Raw genomic sequence first — 20,686 nt, 5'->3', positions numbered from 1 at the left:
AGGGACCTCTAGAGATCATCTAGTCCAACCCCCTGGACACGCAGGGTCACCTAGAGCACGTGGCACAGGACTGCATCCAAGCGGGTTTGAAGATCTCCAGAGAAGGAGACTCCACAACCTCTCTGGGCAGCCTGTTCCAGGGCTCTGGCACCCTCACTATTAAAAAAAAAATTCCTTAAGTTCCTGTGGAACTTTTGGTGTTTCAGTTTGTGGTCATTCCCTCTAGTTCTGTCGGTGGCCACCAGTGAAAAGAGGCCGGCCCCATCCTCCTCACTGCCTCCCTTGAGGTACTTCTAGACACTGCTCAGGTCCCCTCCCAGCCTTCTCTTCTCCAGCTGAACAGGCCCAGCTCCCTCAGCCTCTCCTCATAGGGCAGATGTTCCAGGCCCCTGATCATCCTCGTAGCCCTGCGCTGGACTCTCTCCAACAGCTCCACATCCCTCTTGTCCTGTGGAGCCCAGAACTGGACACAATACTCCAGGTGCGGCCTCACTAGGGCTGAGTAGAGGGGCAGGATCCCCTCCCTCGACCTGCTGGAGACGCTCTTCTTAATGCACTCCAGGATCCCCTTGGCCTTCTTGGCCACAAGGGCACCCTGCTGCCTCATGGTCAACTTGTCGTACACCATGACACCCAGGTCTTTCTCCGCAGAGCTGGACACGTCCGTCACTGGGTCTAACCTCACGCGACAGTTTAACGGTGTCATGGTGTGGCGTGAGGCGCGGGCAGGCCCCTGCGCCACGGGGCAACACGCCGCCGCCACACGGCCCTCACAGCCGTTACGCAGCAGTTTACACATAACATAAACATAACAAATAATCAAGAAAAATACCAGCGAGTTTTCCAAGTGATGTGCAACGCCTGCTTACACAAACTGTGGTGTTAACCACAGGATTCTGGGTGATTTCTCCCAGAATACTAGAGTCGTATAAACGAATGTACATTTTCAGTCACACTGAGGAATTACTTCCAGGGAAAAATCATGGCACAGTATTTGTATGCACTCCAATACTCAATTCCGCTATGCGAGCTGGAAACTTTCGGGATCTTCCCCCTTCCTTGACATTTCAAGAAGCTCATGGCCGATGCAATCATCGCAATAATGCAGATATACTTCATGCTTTCCTGACTATCTCGCCAAGCCCAGATAGAAGAAAATAATTAAATAAACAAATAAAAGGTTATCAATTGTTGCCATCTCCACCCGAACCTGCAAAGCAGCAGTGTTGGCTTCCAATCTTTACAGCTCTTCTAGCATGAGTTATCTAGAAAGACAACAGAAATCAAAACATATCTTTCAAAAACCTCCGAGAGGTACCAGCACTGGTGACTCACGCTTAATTCATTCTGGGCCTTGAAATGTTGCTGTTCAGTTTCTACCACTAAAATTTTATATTAACTAGAGAATTCTTGGTCTTCTTACAGAAGATTATTTATATTCCATTTCCTGAAATGGAGCATTCAGTGTTTCCTGAGGGAAAGGTGACTCATTTGGGGGGGTTTTGCTACACACATCCCTTAAATTTGAAAAAGCAGTATAAGAAGCTTGTGTAAATCTGGAAAAAAAAAAAAAAAAGAGAGAGAAATATTCCTCAGGTTGCACCAAGAGATCCGTTTCTAGAGTTCTGCCCTCAATTCAGCACAATATATATTTTGTTAGTAACAGCACGAGAGTAAAATAAGCCTCAGTACTTCTCAACATGGCACAATTTATAACTTAAAAATACTGCAGTGTTATTTTGTTGCGCTTCAAACACAGATGGGGGCAGGAATAGAGAGGAAGCATCGCTATAGGCAAGACCGGCAAGAAGTAGTAGAACCAATTTTTATCCATGTTCTCCATTATATGCTCTGCGGAAACACTCAAGTTTAAAGAAAAGTGCATAGACGAAATCTTTGCTGCTTTCCATGAATTTTTGATAGCATAAATTAAGCTTTCAGAAACAGCTATTATTTGCAAAAACTGTAATCCACTAAAACATGTTTTAAAGGCAACTCTGCTAATTCAGACTATCTAAGAAGTTGCAGTATCCTAAATAAAGAATGTTTCTCTGTGTAGTAGGAGGAGGAATTTCCCCTCCCAACGCCCAAAGGCTTTTGATGCATTTTCTCCTGTTCATAGCAGAACTGATTAATAGCCATGGCTTAAATCCACTGCAGAGTTTTGGCAACTGCTGTTGGACCACTCATCTACTTGCTACTCTCTTTGCTACACAGCACACGTGCTGTCAAACCCACACTGCCGGAGGAGCTGAAATGATTCACCTTTACATCTGACAGATCCAGGTTAGGACTGCTTAAAGTTATTCCTTAAGTTCGGCTGGGAAAAACAAAGCGGTGTGCAAAACACGCGGCCGGCTCTGCTGCCAAGGCCAGCATGCCCATCGCGAGAGATATAAAAAGAATCATCAAGTAGGAAGGGAGGGGGGAAAAAAAGATAACCTTTCCTTTCGCTTGCAGGGAAAGCTTTACTGAAACAACTTGCAAACCTTCTTATGAGCAAGGATGCAACTGTGAAAAACAAATAAGCCTTGGGCTACTGGAAGGCTATTTTTTGCCTCAATAGTTTATACAACCAGCATTGTCTCCTAAAAGACTGTTTAGCTGTAACGGAAACTCGCCTGTTTCCAGATTATCCACATACAACGTCCCTCTCAGGTCAGCTCATGTCACCAGAAATTGAGACCTTCTTAAACACTGAGTATTTACAAGTCTTTTCTCCAAGCCACTGTATGTGATAACCACTTAAGGAGAACAGCATCCCCCAATCTAAATAAGAATCTAACTTCTAACTGCCGTATCATCTGACATGATAGAAACTGCCTGGCTATCTTAAAAACAGTCCATTTTAATGACAAAGAGGCTCTATCTTTGTTAGATTTTAGGCCGCATTTCTGCTAGAAAGAAGACATAAGATTTACTTATAAACGAAGGATTCGGTGTGGGGGGAGATCAGAGGTTTGAGTAGATATAAAGCATTATTTATTTGCTTCTTGTTTGTTAGTTCAGTGTTTTATTTCATAAACCAGTTTTCAGCATTGCTTCTCTTTTGAATTATTCTATACTGTAATGCCAGTAGTGTATTCACCAATGCCAGAATGAATAAATCTTTCAGTGTGATTTTGGTTCGCCTGTTTCTAGTAAAGAAGCAGGAATAGAGGCCTTCCACATACGCGCACTGCGTCAGCAATTTGAGGCTTTCTCAATTGACATTAGCAGCGTCACCTTCAATTTCCAGCTGTCACAACCAATATTTAAAGCAACAAGTACTACCTCGGACATTAACACACAAGTAGTGCCAGCACAGGGAGGGCCAAAGCTCGGCTAGCGGCACCGTTGACCAGCCCACCAGGAAGCACGGCCCTGTGAGCCGAGCAACGCTAGGACAGACACACAGTGCGTGGTTTTCATTCCTGAATCATGGAGTGGTTGACGTTGGAAGGGCCCTCTGGAGATGACTCAGTCCAAGCCCTGCTCCAACAGGGACACCCAGAGCACAGGGTCCATCCAGGCGGGTTGGAGATCTCCAGAGCAGGAGCCTCCACAGCCTCTCTGGGCAGTCTGTCCCCGCGCTCGGTCACCCCCGCTACCCATGCGGCTACCCAAGCAGCACCGTCACCGCTCGCCCCGGCCCACCCAGCCAGTCTTTCCACCACAGTGTCCTGCCAGGCTGGTTACACGCGATTCCCCCTTGGTGAATCCACGCAGGCTGCTCCCGATCGCCCTCCCGTCCCTCACATGTCCAGAGATGGCCTCCAGGATGAGCTGTTCCTCATCCGGGGATGGAGCTGAGGCACACTGGCCTGCAGTTTCCTGCAGAAATGCAAATTTTAAGAAGCCTTACCAAAATCAACTTTAAATAAATCACCCAAATGAAGGGAGAAAAGTAAATTGTTGAGCCCCTCAGAATAAGCATCTGATGAGGAATCCACACAAGCCACCTTTTTCCAGTGAAACCTTCTCCTGGAAGGACAGGTCAAACTAGCAGGATTGGAAATACTGCTACAAGAGAGCCAATCCAAACCTCACTCTTAAGCCAGCCTCCCTTAACAGCTTCATCTTCTGGACAGCGATGTCCATAACCCTAGCACTGCTCTCCCTCCCTTTCGCCCTCCGGAAAGGTTCACAACAAACTCCAACATATTCTGGGTGTCTGTCGCGAAGCGCGCCAGGCCTGTTCGGGTTCTCTCGAGGAGCCTGCAAACGCTTTGCTAACTCCCATGAAAACGAAGGCTGCCCTTATCACTGCTCCCTTCTCGCAGCCTGGGGGGCTGGCGAGCTCCTCCACGCTGGTGGAGACATCTGCAAAAGCTGCTTTGTCAGTACCATTTTATGTCACTTCTCAGAACAAAATGAGTTTTTGCAGATATAAAAGGATCAAAAGCATTTTTGCTGGTATAAAAGCAACCAGGGTGTATAAATTACTCCGGAGCTGCTGTACAAGGAAACATCAGAGGATTTTCTCCTTCTTGAGATGCTCCCAGGCTAGGCACAAGAACCTCCTGCAGGTACAGTACTGCATGCAATTTATTACAACGCTATGTATTTCCTAACGTCGCTATGTAAGCAACTTTGCCAATGCATTTCATCCCAGAATTGGGGTTTATTTTAAACCAAAATTGTTTGGCCAAAACAAAACCAAAAAGAATCATCGCACATCACAGAGGGAACACTGAGAAACTGCTGCTCTTCTACCCATAGCCCCAAATATGAGATAGCAAGGATTTCCTTGCACTCATTTATGCTATTTACAGCGCTCTGACACAGCACGGAGACGATGCTTTTGCTTTTAAGAGCACACTTTTTTTGTCCAAACTGAGAATATAGAAATAATGTAGAAATTACATCTTTCTTAACAGCAACCTTAACTCAAGCTTATTTGAAAAAGACAACATAAAAAGCGTAAAAGCACCAAGCACGTTTTGTGCTGTCCATCAAACAAATTTACGTGTGGCTACATTAACACACACAGGACAGCGAGTACATTTACTTGATCCTATGTGAGCGTAAACAGATGCTTGAATTTTCTGTTAATATAAACACGGTCAGAAGCTATTTCCACTGTGTGTCATCTCAGTGACAAGCTCTTACTACGAGGAACTTCATTTAAAAAAATAAATAATTAAATAAGGCCGATGTAAGCCACAAAGACTATTGATTTAATTGAAATTTCATAAGCAACAAGCCAAAAATAAAGAAAACTAGTGGAATTTTCTTCTTTAGCACGCAAAGAGATGTCAGGGCAATCAATATCCCTCCCTTCGGATTTTGCCACGCCACGGGATTCGTAGGAGGGGTATTTCTGAGGCTGGGGAAGGAACCTGCCCGCAAGCCACAAAAGCACTTTAGCGACCGAGTTCCGATTTATCACTAAAGCGTTTTTTCCTTGCACCATTCATCACTAAAAGGAATAAATTTGGACTCTCAGAATACTGAATTCCACAGGACAAAGCAATTGGAAAGAAAAAAACCCACACGGAAAACCACCGCACTGAACAGTTTTACCTAGAAACTCGAAAGCACCAGGAAACTTGGCTAGCCCCTTCCTTGCTCCAATTCTACCATGCGGACGACACAGAAGAGCAAGGGGGGCCAAGTAAGGAAAACTTGACCTGACACGCACGAAGAAAACCTGAATCCACTTGCAACGCTGCTCTGCACAGAGGCACTTCACCCGTCACAGGCTCCTCGCCAGCAGCTCTTGGACAACTCCGCACTGCAGCATCCTCCCGTTCTGCGGATGTTCCACGAGGTTATTCCCATCCTTCCAAAGGAGCCGCTTGCTCAAACGCTGCGGCACCCAAGGGGCATCGGGGAGCACCGTTGGGCCCTTGCAGGGTGCCACGTTCAAGGCGGGTGCGCTAATAGCTGACATTAACCAGCCGCAGCGCGGTTTGGCGACCACCAGCACTAACTACCTAGCCTGCTTTCTTTCCTGGAAAGAATGAGCCTATCTTTAATTCTGAGCACTCGGCTTTAGCGAGCTTGTACTTCTCAAACTACAAAACACAGCAGTCGATGCACAAAGATCGTCTCGAACACTTCGCACGTGGCTTTTCCCTGTTCTTAACGGGTACCAAGTCTACCCATTACACTGAGTGCAAAGCGACACATTCTGCATACGCTCTGACCTTGTCTGAAAGGCAACTTTCACCGGACTCCTGAAGAGGGGCAACATTGCAACCACCGTCCCCTAATTTTATGACTGGAAAACCAAGACAGAAGTTAGTGGATAGTGAGATTTCTGGCCTCTATTCTAGTCTCCCAGTTATTTTAGAGTCGTAGCAGTCCAGTCGTAGCAGTCGTAGCAGTCCAGTCGTAGCAACCTGGGGGTTGTGTCATCTTTGTAGGGACTTTGTTTATTTTAATAATCAAGGATTATGTTAATCTGGTCGTTAAACAGAACTTGGTTTTAAATCGCTCGTAGCAAAAGCTATTCCTCCAAAGCCCCTCAGGGCACCCGCTTGCCCTAAGTGGCCGTATGAGAGGGGACAGCACTTACCAGAAAGGCACAACAAGCGGTATTTTTGGATGGGGGCACTTCCTGATCTCAGTTGTCATAGAAATCCCAACCCCAAGACATCTATAAATAGGGCAGATAGGAAAAGGAAGCCAGACGAGAGAGGAGATGTCACCTGGGTGAAGCAGAACGTGCGTCTTTCCGTGCCGGACGCTCGGAGGGCGCCGAGGGCCCCGCAGCCGGCGCTGCCTCCGCTCCCCGCTCCCTCCTTAGCCCCCAGCTCCTTCCACAAAACACTCCTTTAGAAACATTTTTCCCCCTCTGATGATAAATAACCTTCCAAACCTTTCAATATATTTAAAGAAATTCACGGGAGATGCCCACACCCACTTTAGCCCATTAACTCAATGCAATACGTTATGTGACGGCTACAACATTTAATAAGAGAGTATCTATTATTTTTAAGCACTTCTTGGGTCTTGAGGAGGCTGGCAAGCTGTAGCTGCATGTTTCCTACTGACATTCCCTGGAACAGCCAGCGCAGGTATTAATTCACTATCTGCAGTGGAAAAAAGGCACCTTGGGACTGCATTTTAAAAACTATTTAATGGTCAAACGGGCCAATATTTGGCTAACTGACAAATAGTGACAAGCAAGGTCTAAAAATAAACGGCAGCGTTAAAGGGAATAAACTTCACAATGCTGCAGCCAAGACAATTTCTTACAACTGAAATCTCACCCAAAAACCCAAGAGCCTTACAGAGTTACCCAAGGTTAACAGAGGAATAACTCACCTTAAAAAAAAACCCCGATCTTCTTTAAAATGCTGGGCATAATCATTACAACAGCTATTTCAAACAAACTATTCCTCGTTCAAAAGGAATTCAAGGTAATTCATGTTCTGGAGTGCAAGCCAATGTCAACAGGAAATCTAACTGGACTTACACAGGTTTGCCACCAAGAACTGTGCTACTCCCCCCCACAGTTCATTTATTTGTTCATTTACTTTCAAGCTAAGACAGAGAGAAAAAAAAATCATTATTGTGTGACATCTTTTAAGTTTGCATAAAATATTAATTCATACCCAGATACTCAAGAACTGTGTACAAATACCAAAAATACCTTAAAAGCTACTACTTTAGCAATCCAATTAAGTGAAACATTTGAAATATGCCAGGTCAGACAATGACACACTGGGGATATTTGTACTTTTTTTTTTTTTTTAAAGAGTAAAAGATTACTCATATGATATGTACAGTGCTGCAAATTGTAAATAATTTCTGAGTTAAAATTCCTCTTTAACATCTGGAAAAGGTTAGCCAAAGCCACCTCCATCTTTCTGACTGCTCTCCTAAGAAAAACACTAAAAGGCGCAAAATATAAATAAATAGAAAGAAGAAAAACCCAACCGTCGCTAACAACGATACGGGTTATAGAGGAAGAAGTCGGAGCTCAAGGTAACGGGACAGCGGGGATGTCCCTGCACATCTTGCCCTCCTGCCTCGGAGCTGCTTCGTGTCCAGCCCACAGGGACGCACCTCTCGACTTCCCTGAAATAACCCGGTTTTACCAGCCCGAGAGCAGCTCCCGTCAATAACACCCAGCACAGACAAGTAGGAGCCGGGAACACAGAAAGAGCTGGTGACCCAAGGGACTGCAGGGGGCAAAGATGCTCCTTTTCCACACAGGAACAACCCCGTCGTTCCCAGGCCGGTGCTTCCCTACAGGACGTTCGGCCGTGGAGCCGGAGCCGCGCTGCCATGGCACGGTGGCACCGCGAGGGCGAGCAGGGCAGGAGCACTAATGAGCGTAATTAGCAGCTTTCAGCAGAGCAGGAGGAGGCTGGAAACCCGACTCCCTGGTTCCCAAGCAGCCGCTTGTGCTTCCAGGCCCTGCGTGCCATGGCCTTTGGTCCTCACGCGGGTCACCCGGGCAGTTCACGAACACGGCACGGACACCAGCGAGGCCGGTGCCACCTGGACGTGCGGGCACCAGGTGCTGCAGCCAGCAGGAAACTCCACTCAGCGCGAGCCCCACAGGCCCTCGTGAAGGCCTAAAGCCACTCGCCTTGGTTGCTCGTCACCTCTGCTGCCCTCTCTGGGGGTTTCCTCAAGGTGCACCTGGTTCCTGTGGCCACAACGGGGCCAGCACAAGCCCGCTCGGGTCATCACCGCTCCCCCCAGGAGCTGCGCTAACCTTGCACGGCCCTTCCACGGCTTCTGCAACGAGGGCCTCGCTGCTCTCGCTGGAGAAGCTCCCAAGCTTTGGCCTCTCCTGACTGGAAATCACATCCTCTACCAAGAGGGACTACATTAGTTCTTGAGCTTTGAGCAGCTCTCCTCACAACGACCTTGTGACGAGGTAAAAATAGCCCAACACCACAAAACATCTTGGCCACACGTACCCGAACCCGTCAGCAGTGCCCAGCACCTGCCTTCCTCTCAACGCTTCCCTCCCAAGCAGCACCACAGCTCTGCAAATCTCCCATAAAAAGGGCTGAGCTGTTTTTTTTTCAGTTTTTGAATGCTTTTGTGGACTCTGATTCCAGAGCACAACCACCAGGGCCAGGCACAGGCAGGTTCTCCAACCTAATCACTTCTCTAATCACCCAGCACAAAATCTAGCGATAATTTTTACAACATCCTCTCATTCGCGGCAGAGCCTGCTCTTCCTGGATGATATAACAACATAACCAATTTGTTTTAATTTATAGTTGTTTACTTTAAGCTACTTCGACACTAAGTATCATCATACGCAAATACAGTAAAATATTATGGCTTCCAAACACTGACACAGCTACACAAATGAAATTGCTTTTTTATTATTATTTTATTACCACAGCTATGCCACCTCCACAACCAGAACAAGCTACCAGAATTGGTAAAAATAATCCAAGTGATTTGTGCCTGCACCGGTCGAGGAGGACGTTCCTGGCACCCAAGAGATACAAAGAAATGAGCATGGCCAACGCTCTCCATTTCACTTACAGCATAGTAGCTACGTGGCTACATTTTGATGCTGGATAGTCCAATATTTCTTTTGGTTACAATAGTCAAAATGCACTGAGCTGCTCAAACCGGCAATGAGCACAAACACAACTGGATTTAGCACGGCGAGGGGTCTTGGGAAAGCTGCTCGGAAGGCCGTGGGGCTCCCAGCAAGGCTGAGCAGGGCCCTATCCCCGAGCCAAAACAAAACCATCACGGGGCGCCCAGCACAGCTATGTCCTAATAGATAGCAGATAACACGTGGGAGCGTTTGCACGTCACGGAATTGGCGTACCAAGGCGATGCTTCACCTCCTGCTTGCCCCGACGAAACCAGAGCACCAGAATCCACTTCCAGCTTCCAAAACGCAACCGTGCAGATACGGAAGAGGTTGGCGATTGCACGTGCAGAAGCGCACGAGGCCTTGGCCACCCAATCCATTTCATGCCAGACGAGTGCTACTGCTCTTACCGGCGCTGGATTTTAACCAAAACCACATTGGAACGAGCGACTCATTACGAAAGCTTCCTCCGAGGCTAATCCCTCAAACAGCAAACCAAAACAGAAGGCTCTCAAGAAGAACCGCGCTGCATGTCTCACGTGTCATGCTCGTCTCATTTTAGGAAACGCGTCCAGAATAAATAATAGTTTGTAATATTCCACCCAGCTTGTTCTTTTTATACCTCAGGAAGGTGGCTGAGGATGGACCAGTGCTGCCGGCTGCTGCAGAGGCCCCATGCGTGTCCACAAACTCCTGCCCAGGGCCAGCCTCGCACCTCCAGCTGCACCAGCCCGGGCTACCGAGTCACCCGGGCCTTGGGAAGCAGCAGGACGCGCTCCCAAAGTCACTCGTTTCTCTCTTGTTTTGCTAGCGAGATCCTATCACTTATCCTGTTTGCGCCGCAGCCACACAAACACTTGGGCCAGCACAAACGAGGCTGCAGAAAGCACCCGCATGGGAAACAAGGCTCCTAAACAAGTTCTGCTGATAGAAAGATACAATGATATATTGTTAAAAAAAAAAAAAATCCTTCTGTTTTAACAAGTCACGAGCAGAAGCTTCTTGCAGCTGTATTGGTGGTGCTGTTCTTCCATCATCTGCTTACAAACCACATCCTCGCTGCGATATAATCCCCGTAACTTTTTTATTTATTCTTTGGTTAATACAACCAGAAGTCCAAATAAATGATTAATTTCAACGGAGGAAAGCTGTGTCATGATTTTTCCCACTACAGAAAAAGTAAAAATAAAGGTGGGAGGTAAAGCGTTCTTAAAAATACAGCAGAACTGCAAATGCAAGCTGAAATTTAAAAAGAAGCCTCTAAAATATATGCACATCAGCCTGTGGGAAGCAGGATATATCTTCCCATTCACAAACTCTCTTTGCTTATTAAGCCAAGTTTATTTTCTTTTTTTATTTAAGAAACAAAAAAGGACATAAACAGAAACAAACAGCCTAGTAAGCGCCTGACCCGCATGTCTCCCATGAAACTTAATGCACTTTCCTAGATACTTCACACTGGTATTAGATGCATTTCTACTACATCATTTGAAGCGTTTGATTACCAGAGTACCTACAAATAAGGCCAAAAAACGGGGAAAATCTTCCTAACTAGAGAAGCACTGATAAAAATCTGAGGAATTTGGTTGTATCAGAGATGAAACGTAAACTCATGCTCTTTTATTCTCCAAGAGCATAAAATAGACATACACTATTTTTATTCCTTCACTGTTTTAACTGGGTAATGATACACATACTGCTCATTATTACACTGTTAGCAAGAATCTTTTGTACTGCTGAAAAACTGAAGTATCAAATAACTTCTCAGGCAAAAAACAGAGATGCACACAGGAATGCACAGACCCTTCTCCTGCAAAAGCAGCTTCAGCAGAGGAGAAACGGCCCTTCCAGTGGCCACTGGCACCACCAGCCTTATTAAGGCACGAGGTCTCCTGCAAACCATCCCCAGCACATTGAACCCAGAGCAGCGGCCGCCCCGCACAAAGAATCTTTGTGGGCCCGTCTTTCGGGCAGCGCTCCTTTTGAATCCCCAAACAATACCCCGCAAAAATGAGAGCTCCTCCTGTGGGAAAGTTCCCAAAGGACGGGCCAAGATGTATTTTCTCATGAGGACGTAGAGGGAGGGGGGAGGGAAAAAAAAGCAGAATTCCCTCAGTGAGGAAGTCGGTGTTCTTACAATGACTGTTCGGAACGGTTACTCTTGAAACACCCCACCAGTTGGAAGGTCGCATTTTTGTTTAGAAAGGTATTTTGGAAAGAAAAAAAAGCTATCAAAACCCAATCAGTAATTCATGAGAGCGGATCTAACACTCGTTAATGATTTGCATAAGCAAAGAGACTTCAAAAGCCCCAGGAAAGCCACGAGCCGACGCTCCCAGCAGCAAAGCGCCCTCCTTGGAGCACAAACCCAAGTCTTTCCTGCCTCCTTTCCATACAACACCAAGAAACTCGGGGCAGGACATGTGTAAGTTTTAGGAACCGCGTGACAATTCATAGAGGAGGTTCTGAATCTCTCGCTCCAGAGCTTTTTGACAGTGTGAGATTAGCGAGTCGCAAGGAAGAATTTGAGCTACGTGGGGATTTTCAGGCTTAGCTACCAGGCACACAAAGACATATTTACACGTGTAAGCCTGTATGGGATAAAATTAGGCTGCTCGGCAATACTAGATCATAAAAAGATATCAAGAGTAAATATACATATATATATATACACATATTTACTTCATAGAAAGTCTGCATTTTCCTCCTCTCTATACTAAACAAACATATCACTTGTTTTGTCAATTAAACACCTCACTTCTTCCAAATAGTTACTTTAGTTTTTAATCTATGAGTGAAATGCTGAAGCATGGCAGGAAAAGCCTCTCAGGCCAAAGGTGCATCTGTCCATTATAACCACCTCTATTTTATCTACACCTCTCCCACACAGTTATAGCCCAAGGGATATGCAGCCCAAGAAGCACTGCTTGACCCTTCCTTAACAAGTCACCAGACAAGCTCATTTTCTAAGGACATTAAATAGCGTATTTCCAAAATCCTGCAATGTCTGGAGGGTTCTGAGGGTTTCTGCTCGTTTTCCTCAAACCAACGAGAGCTACAGCGGCCTTCATGATGTCAACTTGAGCTTCAAGCCAACCAAGAGCAACGCGTGGGGACCACGACCATGCGACTGCCCTTCTTCACCAAGCCTCCCCCAAGGCCCCAGGCCCGGCACAGGAACAGGCCCAGCTCCCGACACACCGCGGCGCTTAGCAGCTTGGCAGGGGGATAAGCTCGGCTTTAAATACTGCTGTGAAACAGATGGCAACACGGCAGCGTGTTGGCAGCGAAGAAACATGAACGCTACATTCACCGAAACCTAAGAAAAATCTTATTTTCTTCCCCAGCTCCCAAGAAATATCAAATAAGCACTTTGAAAAAGTTAATTTTAGCCTTCTCTAAACTTGACGCACACACAAAAACCAAATCTGAAATTTAAGATAACTGTAAGCTTTCAGCCTCGAGACTCGCACTTATTTTCTACGATCACACTAAGCTAGACTGCTTTACATTCACTTGCCAGCAGATCCCCGAGATCAGGAAATAAGTGTGTTTTCCTGCCTTATCTCGAAAGGCTGCCCACGACCAGGCTACCAGCGCATGCAAGTTCCAAACGCCACCGCTGGAGAAGGAGCTGGAAGTTTATTTGGAAAAGGCACAGGTACCTCCGATAAGCGAACGCCGCTTCTCCCGCGTGCTTGAGAAGGGGCTGTGTGCCAAACAGTAGCATCCTGTTTAGATGTGCTCTGGCATTAAGTGACGCACCAGCAGCAAACCAAGGAATATATTCAAAAAAAGAGAGAAAAAAAAAAGTCTTCCCTCCGACGTCATTGCCTGGCACGAAAACAGTGAACCAGTATGTGCAGTTTCGAGTTATTCGTGTAACATACCATGCAAGTGAGTTGTTATGATAAAGTTCAGGGTTCGGAGCGTTTCTTCTACTTGCAGACAAAACCCGGCCTATTTTTTTGTGTTAGATGCACGGGTATAAAGCTGCACGCTTTCCAATCTGACCTCTGAAGCAAATCAGCTGTTTTGAAAAGGCTTTAAGCTAAAGAGTTCATATAAAAAGAGGCTTGGGGGAGAAAAAAAAATAGATTACTATTATACACAGCTCAAGGGCATAAAACCATTTGTAATTTATGAACATTTAGATGCTAGATTCCCCAAAGAAGTTAAATTACCTTCCTAGTTAAAGCCTTCAAAGAGAAGGGGAACAGTTTAATAAAGCAATTAAAGGGCAGGGCCGCGTTGTACAAGAGCCGCCCGGCGCAGGGCGCGCGGTGGGAAGCGCCGCAGCTCCGCGTACGTCCCGGGTTCCTCAGCCAAGGGGCAGCGGCGCCGCAATTCACAAAAAGGACACAGAGACACACGAAGCTGAGGGTTTCCCGAAACAATTCACTGTGGATCGCTCTGGAAGTAGCTAAATTTGTTCTTTGCAATAACAATTCTTATCACGCTGGGTGGCTATGGAGGCTGCGCAGGCGAGAGCCGCGCACGGTCCCGCTGCTCCCACCTGAGCCGCCCGTGGGGTCATCGTGCTCAACGCAGGGCAAAACAGCAGCGTGGAAACGTCCTCACACCGGGAGGAGCGAGCCTGGAATAGCCCTAAACCATCACGAAGCAGCTCCCGCTGCGAGCGCGGATCTCCTTCCCACTCCGTCCTGCGCTGGCACGGATGCCATGAACATATTTCCCCTTCCCAACCTCTTTTTACCGCATTACTTCTCTCTCTTTCTCCCTCCCCAGCTCCTAACCTAACTCAGCGAGGCCAAGCGAGCCGCGTCCTTGCCCTGGTGCTTCCCGAGCGTCCCACATCCGCAGCGTCCCGCATCCCCAGGCCGGCACCCGGGGGGTCGCATCCCACCCAAAGGGCCGGCTCCAGCAGGGGGGCATTCGGGGAAAGAAAGGTCAAACAAGGACAGGGGATCGGCATCCGCACCAGGAAAACACATTCCCAAGAAGTTAAAAAAAGGGGGAGGCAGAAAGGAAGGAAGAGGAAAGAGGCACAAAACAAAAAGAGGAAGATGAGGAGCGAACGCACGCTAAGCACAGCACCCCGGCGGCCCGGGGATTTTCCCCTTTTTCCACGGGAGCTCCTATTTTCTCACACTTATTCCATGAGCGCCCGGATAAAAATAACCCCGGCTCCGTGACGCAGCCGGGATGGCGCGGGCCGCAGGGCGACGCTTCCCCCCTCACCCCCCGCTCCCAAAACAGCGCAAAAGCCCCCCAAAAACGGCACGAAGCGGCCGAAAGCGCCCGAACAAGCAGCAACAGCAGCTCCAACGCACAGGAAGGGATGAAATAAAGTAAAAAACGGGCACGCGGAGCCTCCGCCAGGCCCCAAGTTCCGCGGGGAGGAGCGGGCGAGCGGCGGGGCGGCCGCGGACCCCAGCGCCGCAGCAGCAACTCGAGACGCACACATTTATTCATATATATATATATAAATATATATATGTAATGTATGCGCGTTGTTGCTGCCGCTTCGGCCGGAAGGCTGAGGGCTGCGCGGGCGCAGGGGCGCCCCCCGCCGCGGAAGCAGCGCGGGCCGGGCCGGACGGCGGGGCGGGCCGTGCCGAGCCGGGCCGTGCCGTGCCGAGCCGAGCCGGGGCAGTACCTGCGCGCCGCGCTCCGCCGGGTTCTTCATGACGGCCTGGCGGAAGCTGTTATCCACGTAGGACGCCATGGCGGCCGCTCCCGCCGCCGCTGCCCGCGGGGCGGGAGGCGCGGGCGCGGCCTGGCGCTGCTGCCGCCGCCGCCGCCGCCGCCGCTCCTGCCGCTCCTGCCGCTCCTGCCGCCGCCGCCGGGGCTGCGCGGCCCGCGGAGGGACGGAGGGCGGGACGGAGGGCGGGAGCGGGGCGGGCGGCGCGGGCCAGGCCTCAGCAGCGCCGCCGCCCGGTTGAGGAGGCGGCGGGGCCGCGCTCCGCTCCGCGCCTTCCCGACGGGGCTTTCGTCCGCGTTGGGCTTTTTTTTTGTTGTTTCCTTTCTATTTTTTTTCCGCTCCGGCCATTTCCGTGACTTTCGGGGCGGTTTCGTGAGTTTCCAGCTCTCCCCCAGCGCTCCCACGGCGCTGCAAGGGGAGCGCGGCCAGAGCAAAATGGAGCAAAACGAGGCGCAAAACGCCAAACGAAGCGCCGTTTCGGGAGCTCCCGCCAGCGTTTGCCTTCCCCTCCGTCACCACGAGGGTCCGGGAGGACACGGCTGGCCCGCGCTCGTTGGCTGAGCAGGGTTTGCCCATGGGAGCCCCACGCTGCCCCGGCCACCACGGCCACCGCTTCGCACGCCGCGCTCCTCAGAAAGGAGCCATTTGGTTGTGTGGTTACTTGGGATCGCGTTTTCCCTCCTTTGGATGCTCCTGGCCTCCAGAGAGGCCGTCTTTGCCCTGCGCTTGGGGGCACAGGCGGCTGCCCAAGAGGCTCTGCCCGCAGCCTGTAATCTGCTAAAGCCCTTGAATTGCTGCATATGGCTCATTAACGGAGATAACCGGGTAATCCTCTGTGCGCCAGCAAAATTTTTGCAGCCAATACTGAGAAGTCTGCCCAAAACATGGAAACCAGCACCAGCAATATAAGGAGGTCAATTTTCTTTTTTTTGAACTGATAACGCCACGTCCTTTACCCCCGGAATAACAGTTTTATATCCATCTCGCACTCGTCACCGCAGAGCATCATTTCAAGTTAATCGAGCCTACAGCAATATGTAAATGGCAGCTTTTCTTCAAAATCAATTTACCGACCCAGAGCGTTCGGGTTTTCTTTTTTTGTGGGGCGCGCGCGCGCCGCGGGTGCCGCAGGAATGCGAGGAATGCTGCGCCGGGCGCTTCCCGAATCCCTGCCGGGCACTCCTGCGCTCCCGCTGCAGAGCCGGGAGCTTGCTTGACACGTTCCTATCTCTAGATCAAAACAGAGCTACCCACTCTATTTGAATATGCAATTATCCTTAATTTCAGACCTATTTGCTTCAGCAACACCGGGTGAAGTGTTTCGCTCCAATTCATTTCTGTTGTGTTATCTGCTAAGGCAGTATCTGTGAGTCACCACGCTGTTTAATTTCAGCTGTTGGGTTTCGTTTTTGGCGACGATCATTTCATCAGCACAGCAGGTCTTAGTGCTTACAGAGGGATGGCAAAGTAAGGCAGATTACTGGAGACAGGAACAAGTGAGAGCTGGAGAGCTATACATAGACACATTCACCAATTTCTCAATAATATTTAACAATAACTCTTTTCGCCTTACAATTCAGTGCCTTTAAACAACATATTAGTTGAGATGTAAATCTTTTACCTTGCTTTTTCTTGTCAATATTAGATTATACCTGAACAGAAAACAACAGTAAACAATTGTCAAGTGACGAAGTGACAGTATTAAAAACACATCTGTTTGTCCCCAAGAAAACTAATTTTCATGAAAATAGTCAATAAAATGAAATTTACAGTGTCAGTGTTTCAACTTTCACATTCAGCTAGTCTCAATCCATCTTTCTTATTTTCTAAGTTTAACAGGAGATCAATACATTTTAGAATAAACTCAGCTATCACGATCTGCCATTCATTTTGCAGTTGCCTTATGGCTACTTCTTGTTGTGCATTATACTACCTGATTTTCATTTTCTCTGAACTGGTCATGTTATCATGTTACATAGGTTTCCTACCTCATATTACACCGGAAAATCATGAGCTAACCAAGCACGATAGAGACTGCATTGCTGCATTCAGGAGTATGAAAAAGACCCATCTCAACGTATGGCACTGCAACATACTATCCCTTTGGATAACTATAATTAAGCCCTACTCTTTTCAAAGTACTTTAGAGGCTTTACAAACACAGGGCTTTTCCTAGGCCCAGCCTTCGCAGCAGTAGTTAAGTTTTACACGGCTCTCCTGGCACCTTCTCAGCAATCATAAAAAGTCACTTTCATAATTCCCCATGCAGCCAGAAAGCGAAGGAGAACCGAGGCGTCCAGCTGGCGCACGCTCCTCCGCTGACCTTCAGAACAGCGGCCGTTCCATTGGATTTGCAGTCAAACATGAATGATTTCAGGTCCAACTAAGGCCACCACCAAGGGGAGCCTATATCCCCTTTGAACTGGATTAGCCTTTACATTCAGTTTCTTCTTTTTTTGGCTGGCAATATTTCCAAGAATGTGGCTTCTAATATTTGGGGTGTTTTATCATGCTTAACAGCATCAAGAGCAGAATGTTTTCAGTCTCACCTACTTCCACACAGTCCGAGAGCGCGGCTGGTAATACACCTTAGCTTTAATGGTTTTGAAGCTGTGGTGCTAAAAGGCCTTAGAGTGCAGTGAATGGAGAGATAAAAAAAAAAGAGTTTTGAAGCAGAAATGTCGTAGATGATGCGCTCCAGCTGCCTTCCCTGCAGCACAGATTGCAGCAGTGTGGGGGTCCTCCGAGTGTGCAGCTACCACAGCCAGTGTGGAAGTAACGCTGGAATGACTTCCAGGCGTTTAGGATCCTTCTGTACTTGAAAGGCTGTGTAAAATATCATAACCTGGTTTGGGGCAAGGAGAGGAATGCACCGCAACATACTAACTGCACTAATGGTATGCTGAGATTTTCTGACGGAGAATTGACAGAGCAAGATAGTCAAATAGCATCTTTTGTCATTATTGGGATGTGTAGCACAATAAGGGTTGCTTTAGTTGGAGGGACATTGAGCACACACCAGCAAGCACCTGCTCCATTGTTAGCACACTCCAGAAAATGTATTTCTTCTTAAAAGAAAAGATACAACTTTCTCCAAAATAATTGTAATTGAATTGCTTGAAATAATCACTTGAAATAACCCCAACATTACATAATTGTGCTGAAGAATGGAAAAGGAAAATGATCTGGAAGCCAGTTATTACTACATGACATTTTACTATTTATTCAAAGCTGACTCAGTCTTTAAAGCAAATTAACTCACAGTTATTAAAAGTAGATAGTCAAATGATCAAAATAATAGTCAAATGATCAAATATATCGTGCAGAAAGTTAAATAAAACACGTGAAAATCTTCCAGGAAAATGAAACATATAGAAATACAATATGAGAATAATTTGGTATAAAATATGCTATTAAGACCTTTCATTGCAAATACATTATTTGCAGTATGAGGATTCTGTAATGACTGCTTAATTTTCACCCTGTATAATCAGATTTTTTTTTAAAAAAAGTGTCCAGTTATATAAAATGTGTTTAACTTCAGTCTATACTATTTCAAAAAATATCAATATATTCATAATTATTCAATTTCTGTGCTATGGATTAAACTTCTGTAATAAGATATTGATTCATTATTATAGATATTGCCTTTCTCAGTGAGCTACAAAACACTGTTTACTGCACTGCTAAATTAGCTTGTGCTAGAACTGTTTCTTGGAATGAATCCCTGCATGCTGCACACCCATCATCTTTCAGCTCTTATCATCATTTTCTATAGAGCTCATCAATGCTCTTCACTGCTCACTTTAACACAGTATATTGCATCACAAATTGCTTTTAATACAATGCTACCCACAATTATTAGAACAGCATTTACATTCCAATTGCTTACTAATAGCCTTCGTAATTTATTCCATTGCTTTGCAATTAATAACCATTGTGGAGACTGTTTGTGCTGCTCAGCCTTCCTCATCTTCCAGTTACCGCTTGGATCTGTTCAAAGCATATGGGGATGTGTGGGTGTGTATGTCTTTATGCCACGCATACATAATCTGACAAAGTATATTCACACCTATATCATAATATGACAAGCACTGGGTACTGATTTAAATGGATAGAACCAAATTAGAGCTCAGTAAGAACTAGAAAAGGGGGTTATTTATTTATTTATTTTTAACTTACCAATCAGCGATGCTGTAATCCATCAATTTATGTTCCATTGATTTTTCCAGGCAGAAACCATCTGGCACCTGGAATGAGACAAATCTGACTATTTTACCCCAGGAAAGCATATTCCAGACAGATCAAAGCTGAGGTAAGCTATCCAGGCAACCTGAGCTTAACACAGACTTGTCCCGCTGACTCCTGACAAATTAATGACAACTTGCCCAGTGTGTCATTGCAGCCATAGTCCAGAAATGTTCTAACAGAAAGATCATTAAAAAAACAAACAATTTGGGTTCAAAAGGTTGTGTTAAGCCACATTTATTTTCCATGGAACCTGTGAGCATCAGTAATGTCAGCAGTGAAAATGAAGACTTTATACTGCTTTCTTTCTGTGGGGAACTTTATTATAGAGTGGGGTGGTTGTTTCCATTTGGACTGCCAGCTGCTTCTTCGCTACAAATACACAGTGACAAATTCCAACATTAAAATAAGTTGAAGCAATAAATCTTTAATTAATAGGAAAATATAACAGCATGAAGGAACTGTCAGACTTAAGCAGCGCTGCACGGGTGAACCCCTGCTGGCCATGGAGCAGGAGTTTACAGAGTATTATTCCTAGTACTTGGACCTGTCCTTAAGACAGTCCTTCCTAGGGCTGTCAGCTAAATGGTCGTGGAATCATAGAATGCTGAAGGTTGGAAGGGACCTCTAGAGATCATCAAGTCGGATGCTCTCCAGCCGGCCACGGAGACCCTGCGGATGCGTTTGGAGGCGAGGAAGAGAGCGAAACACGGAACAGCTGGACAGAACGTGCAATTTCTCGGGGGAAACTGCATGACTCCTCCGAAGGACAAGCACCGTTTACAGGACACATGAACTCCTAAAGACTGCGTCGTAGGGAAGTTGCTTACTGGGATTTTTCCTCTTTTTCATACTGTTAAAGAACTGAAAGACCTGAAAACAACTTGCAGGCAGACTGATATAAGAGTCCTGTATACTTATGTGATGATGAACATGAGGATCCATATTTAATTTTTGCTACTCCTCAAAAGCAGCTGGACTGGAGGCAGCTAAAAATATTTAGTCCTTGGGATCAGGAAGGCTTGAAACACTTCAGACGTAGTTCAACTGAAGGGGGGGATTGCAGCCCTTTCCTGTGTGAAATCAGCATTGAAGCGAGGAAGGCAGCAGCAGAACTAAGCACTTCTGCTTCTGAATTACCTTCATATTGTTGGCCAGCTCCTCATTCAATTGAAATCAATGCATTTTAATAAGGTCAACGAAATTCTGCCACTTTACAACAACTGAGGGTCTGCTCCTTCCTTCTGATCCCTGTCATAGCTGCT

General features: G+C 46.9%; 1 protein-coding gene across 7 annotated transcripts in view; it reads right to left on the bottom strand.

The window, feature by feature from the left end:
- The window catches only part of RAPGEF2 (Rap guanine nucleotide exchange factor 2), a 135,165-nt gene extending 119,910 nt beyond the window's left edge, over window positions 1–15,255 (bottom strand). For all 7 annotated transcript variants that reach the window (XM_088528096.1, XM_088528099.1, XM_088528097.1 and 4 more), the window contains exon 1: window positions 15,129–15,255. In XM_088528096.1, coding sequence (XP_088384222.1) covers window positions 15,129–15,197 — 69 coding nt within the window. In that variant the 5' untranslated portion in view covers window positions 15,198–15,255. The remainder of the gene's footprint in view (window positions 1–15,128) is intronic.
- Between the last annotated feature and the right edge of the window lie 5,431 nt (window positions 15,256–20,686).

Source organism: Tinamus guttatus, unplaced genomic scaffold (genome assembly GCF_059628265.1).
Source record: "Tinamus guttatus ecotype Peru unplaced genomic scaffold, ASM5962826v1 Tinamus_guttatus_pri_ptg000301l, whole genome shotgun sequence".
NCBI lineage: Eukaryota > Metazoa > Chordata > Aves > Tinamiformes > Tinamidae > Tinamus > Tinamus guttatus.
Note: the sequence above shows the minus strand (reverse complement) of the source record. Positions and strands in the feature narration are given on the sequence as shown.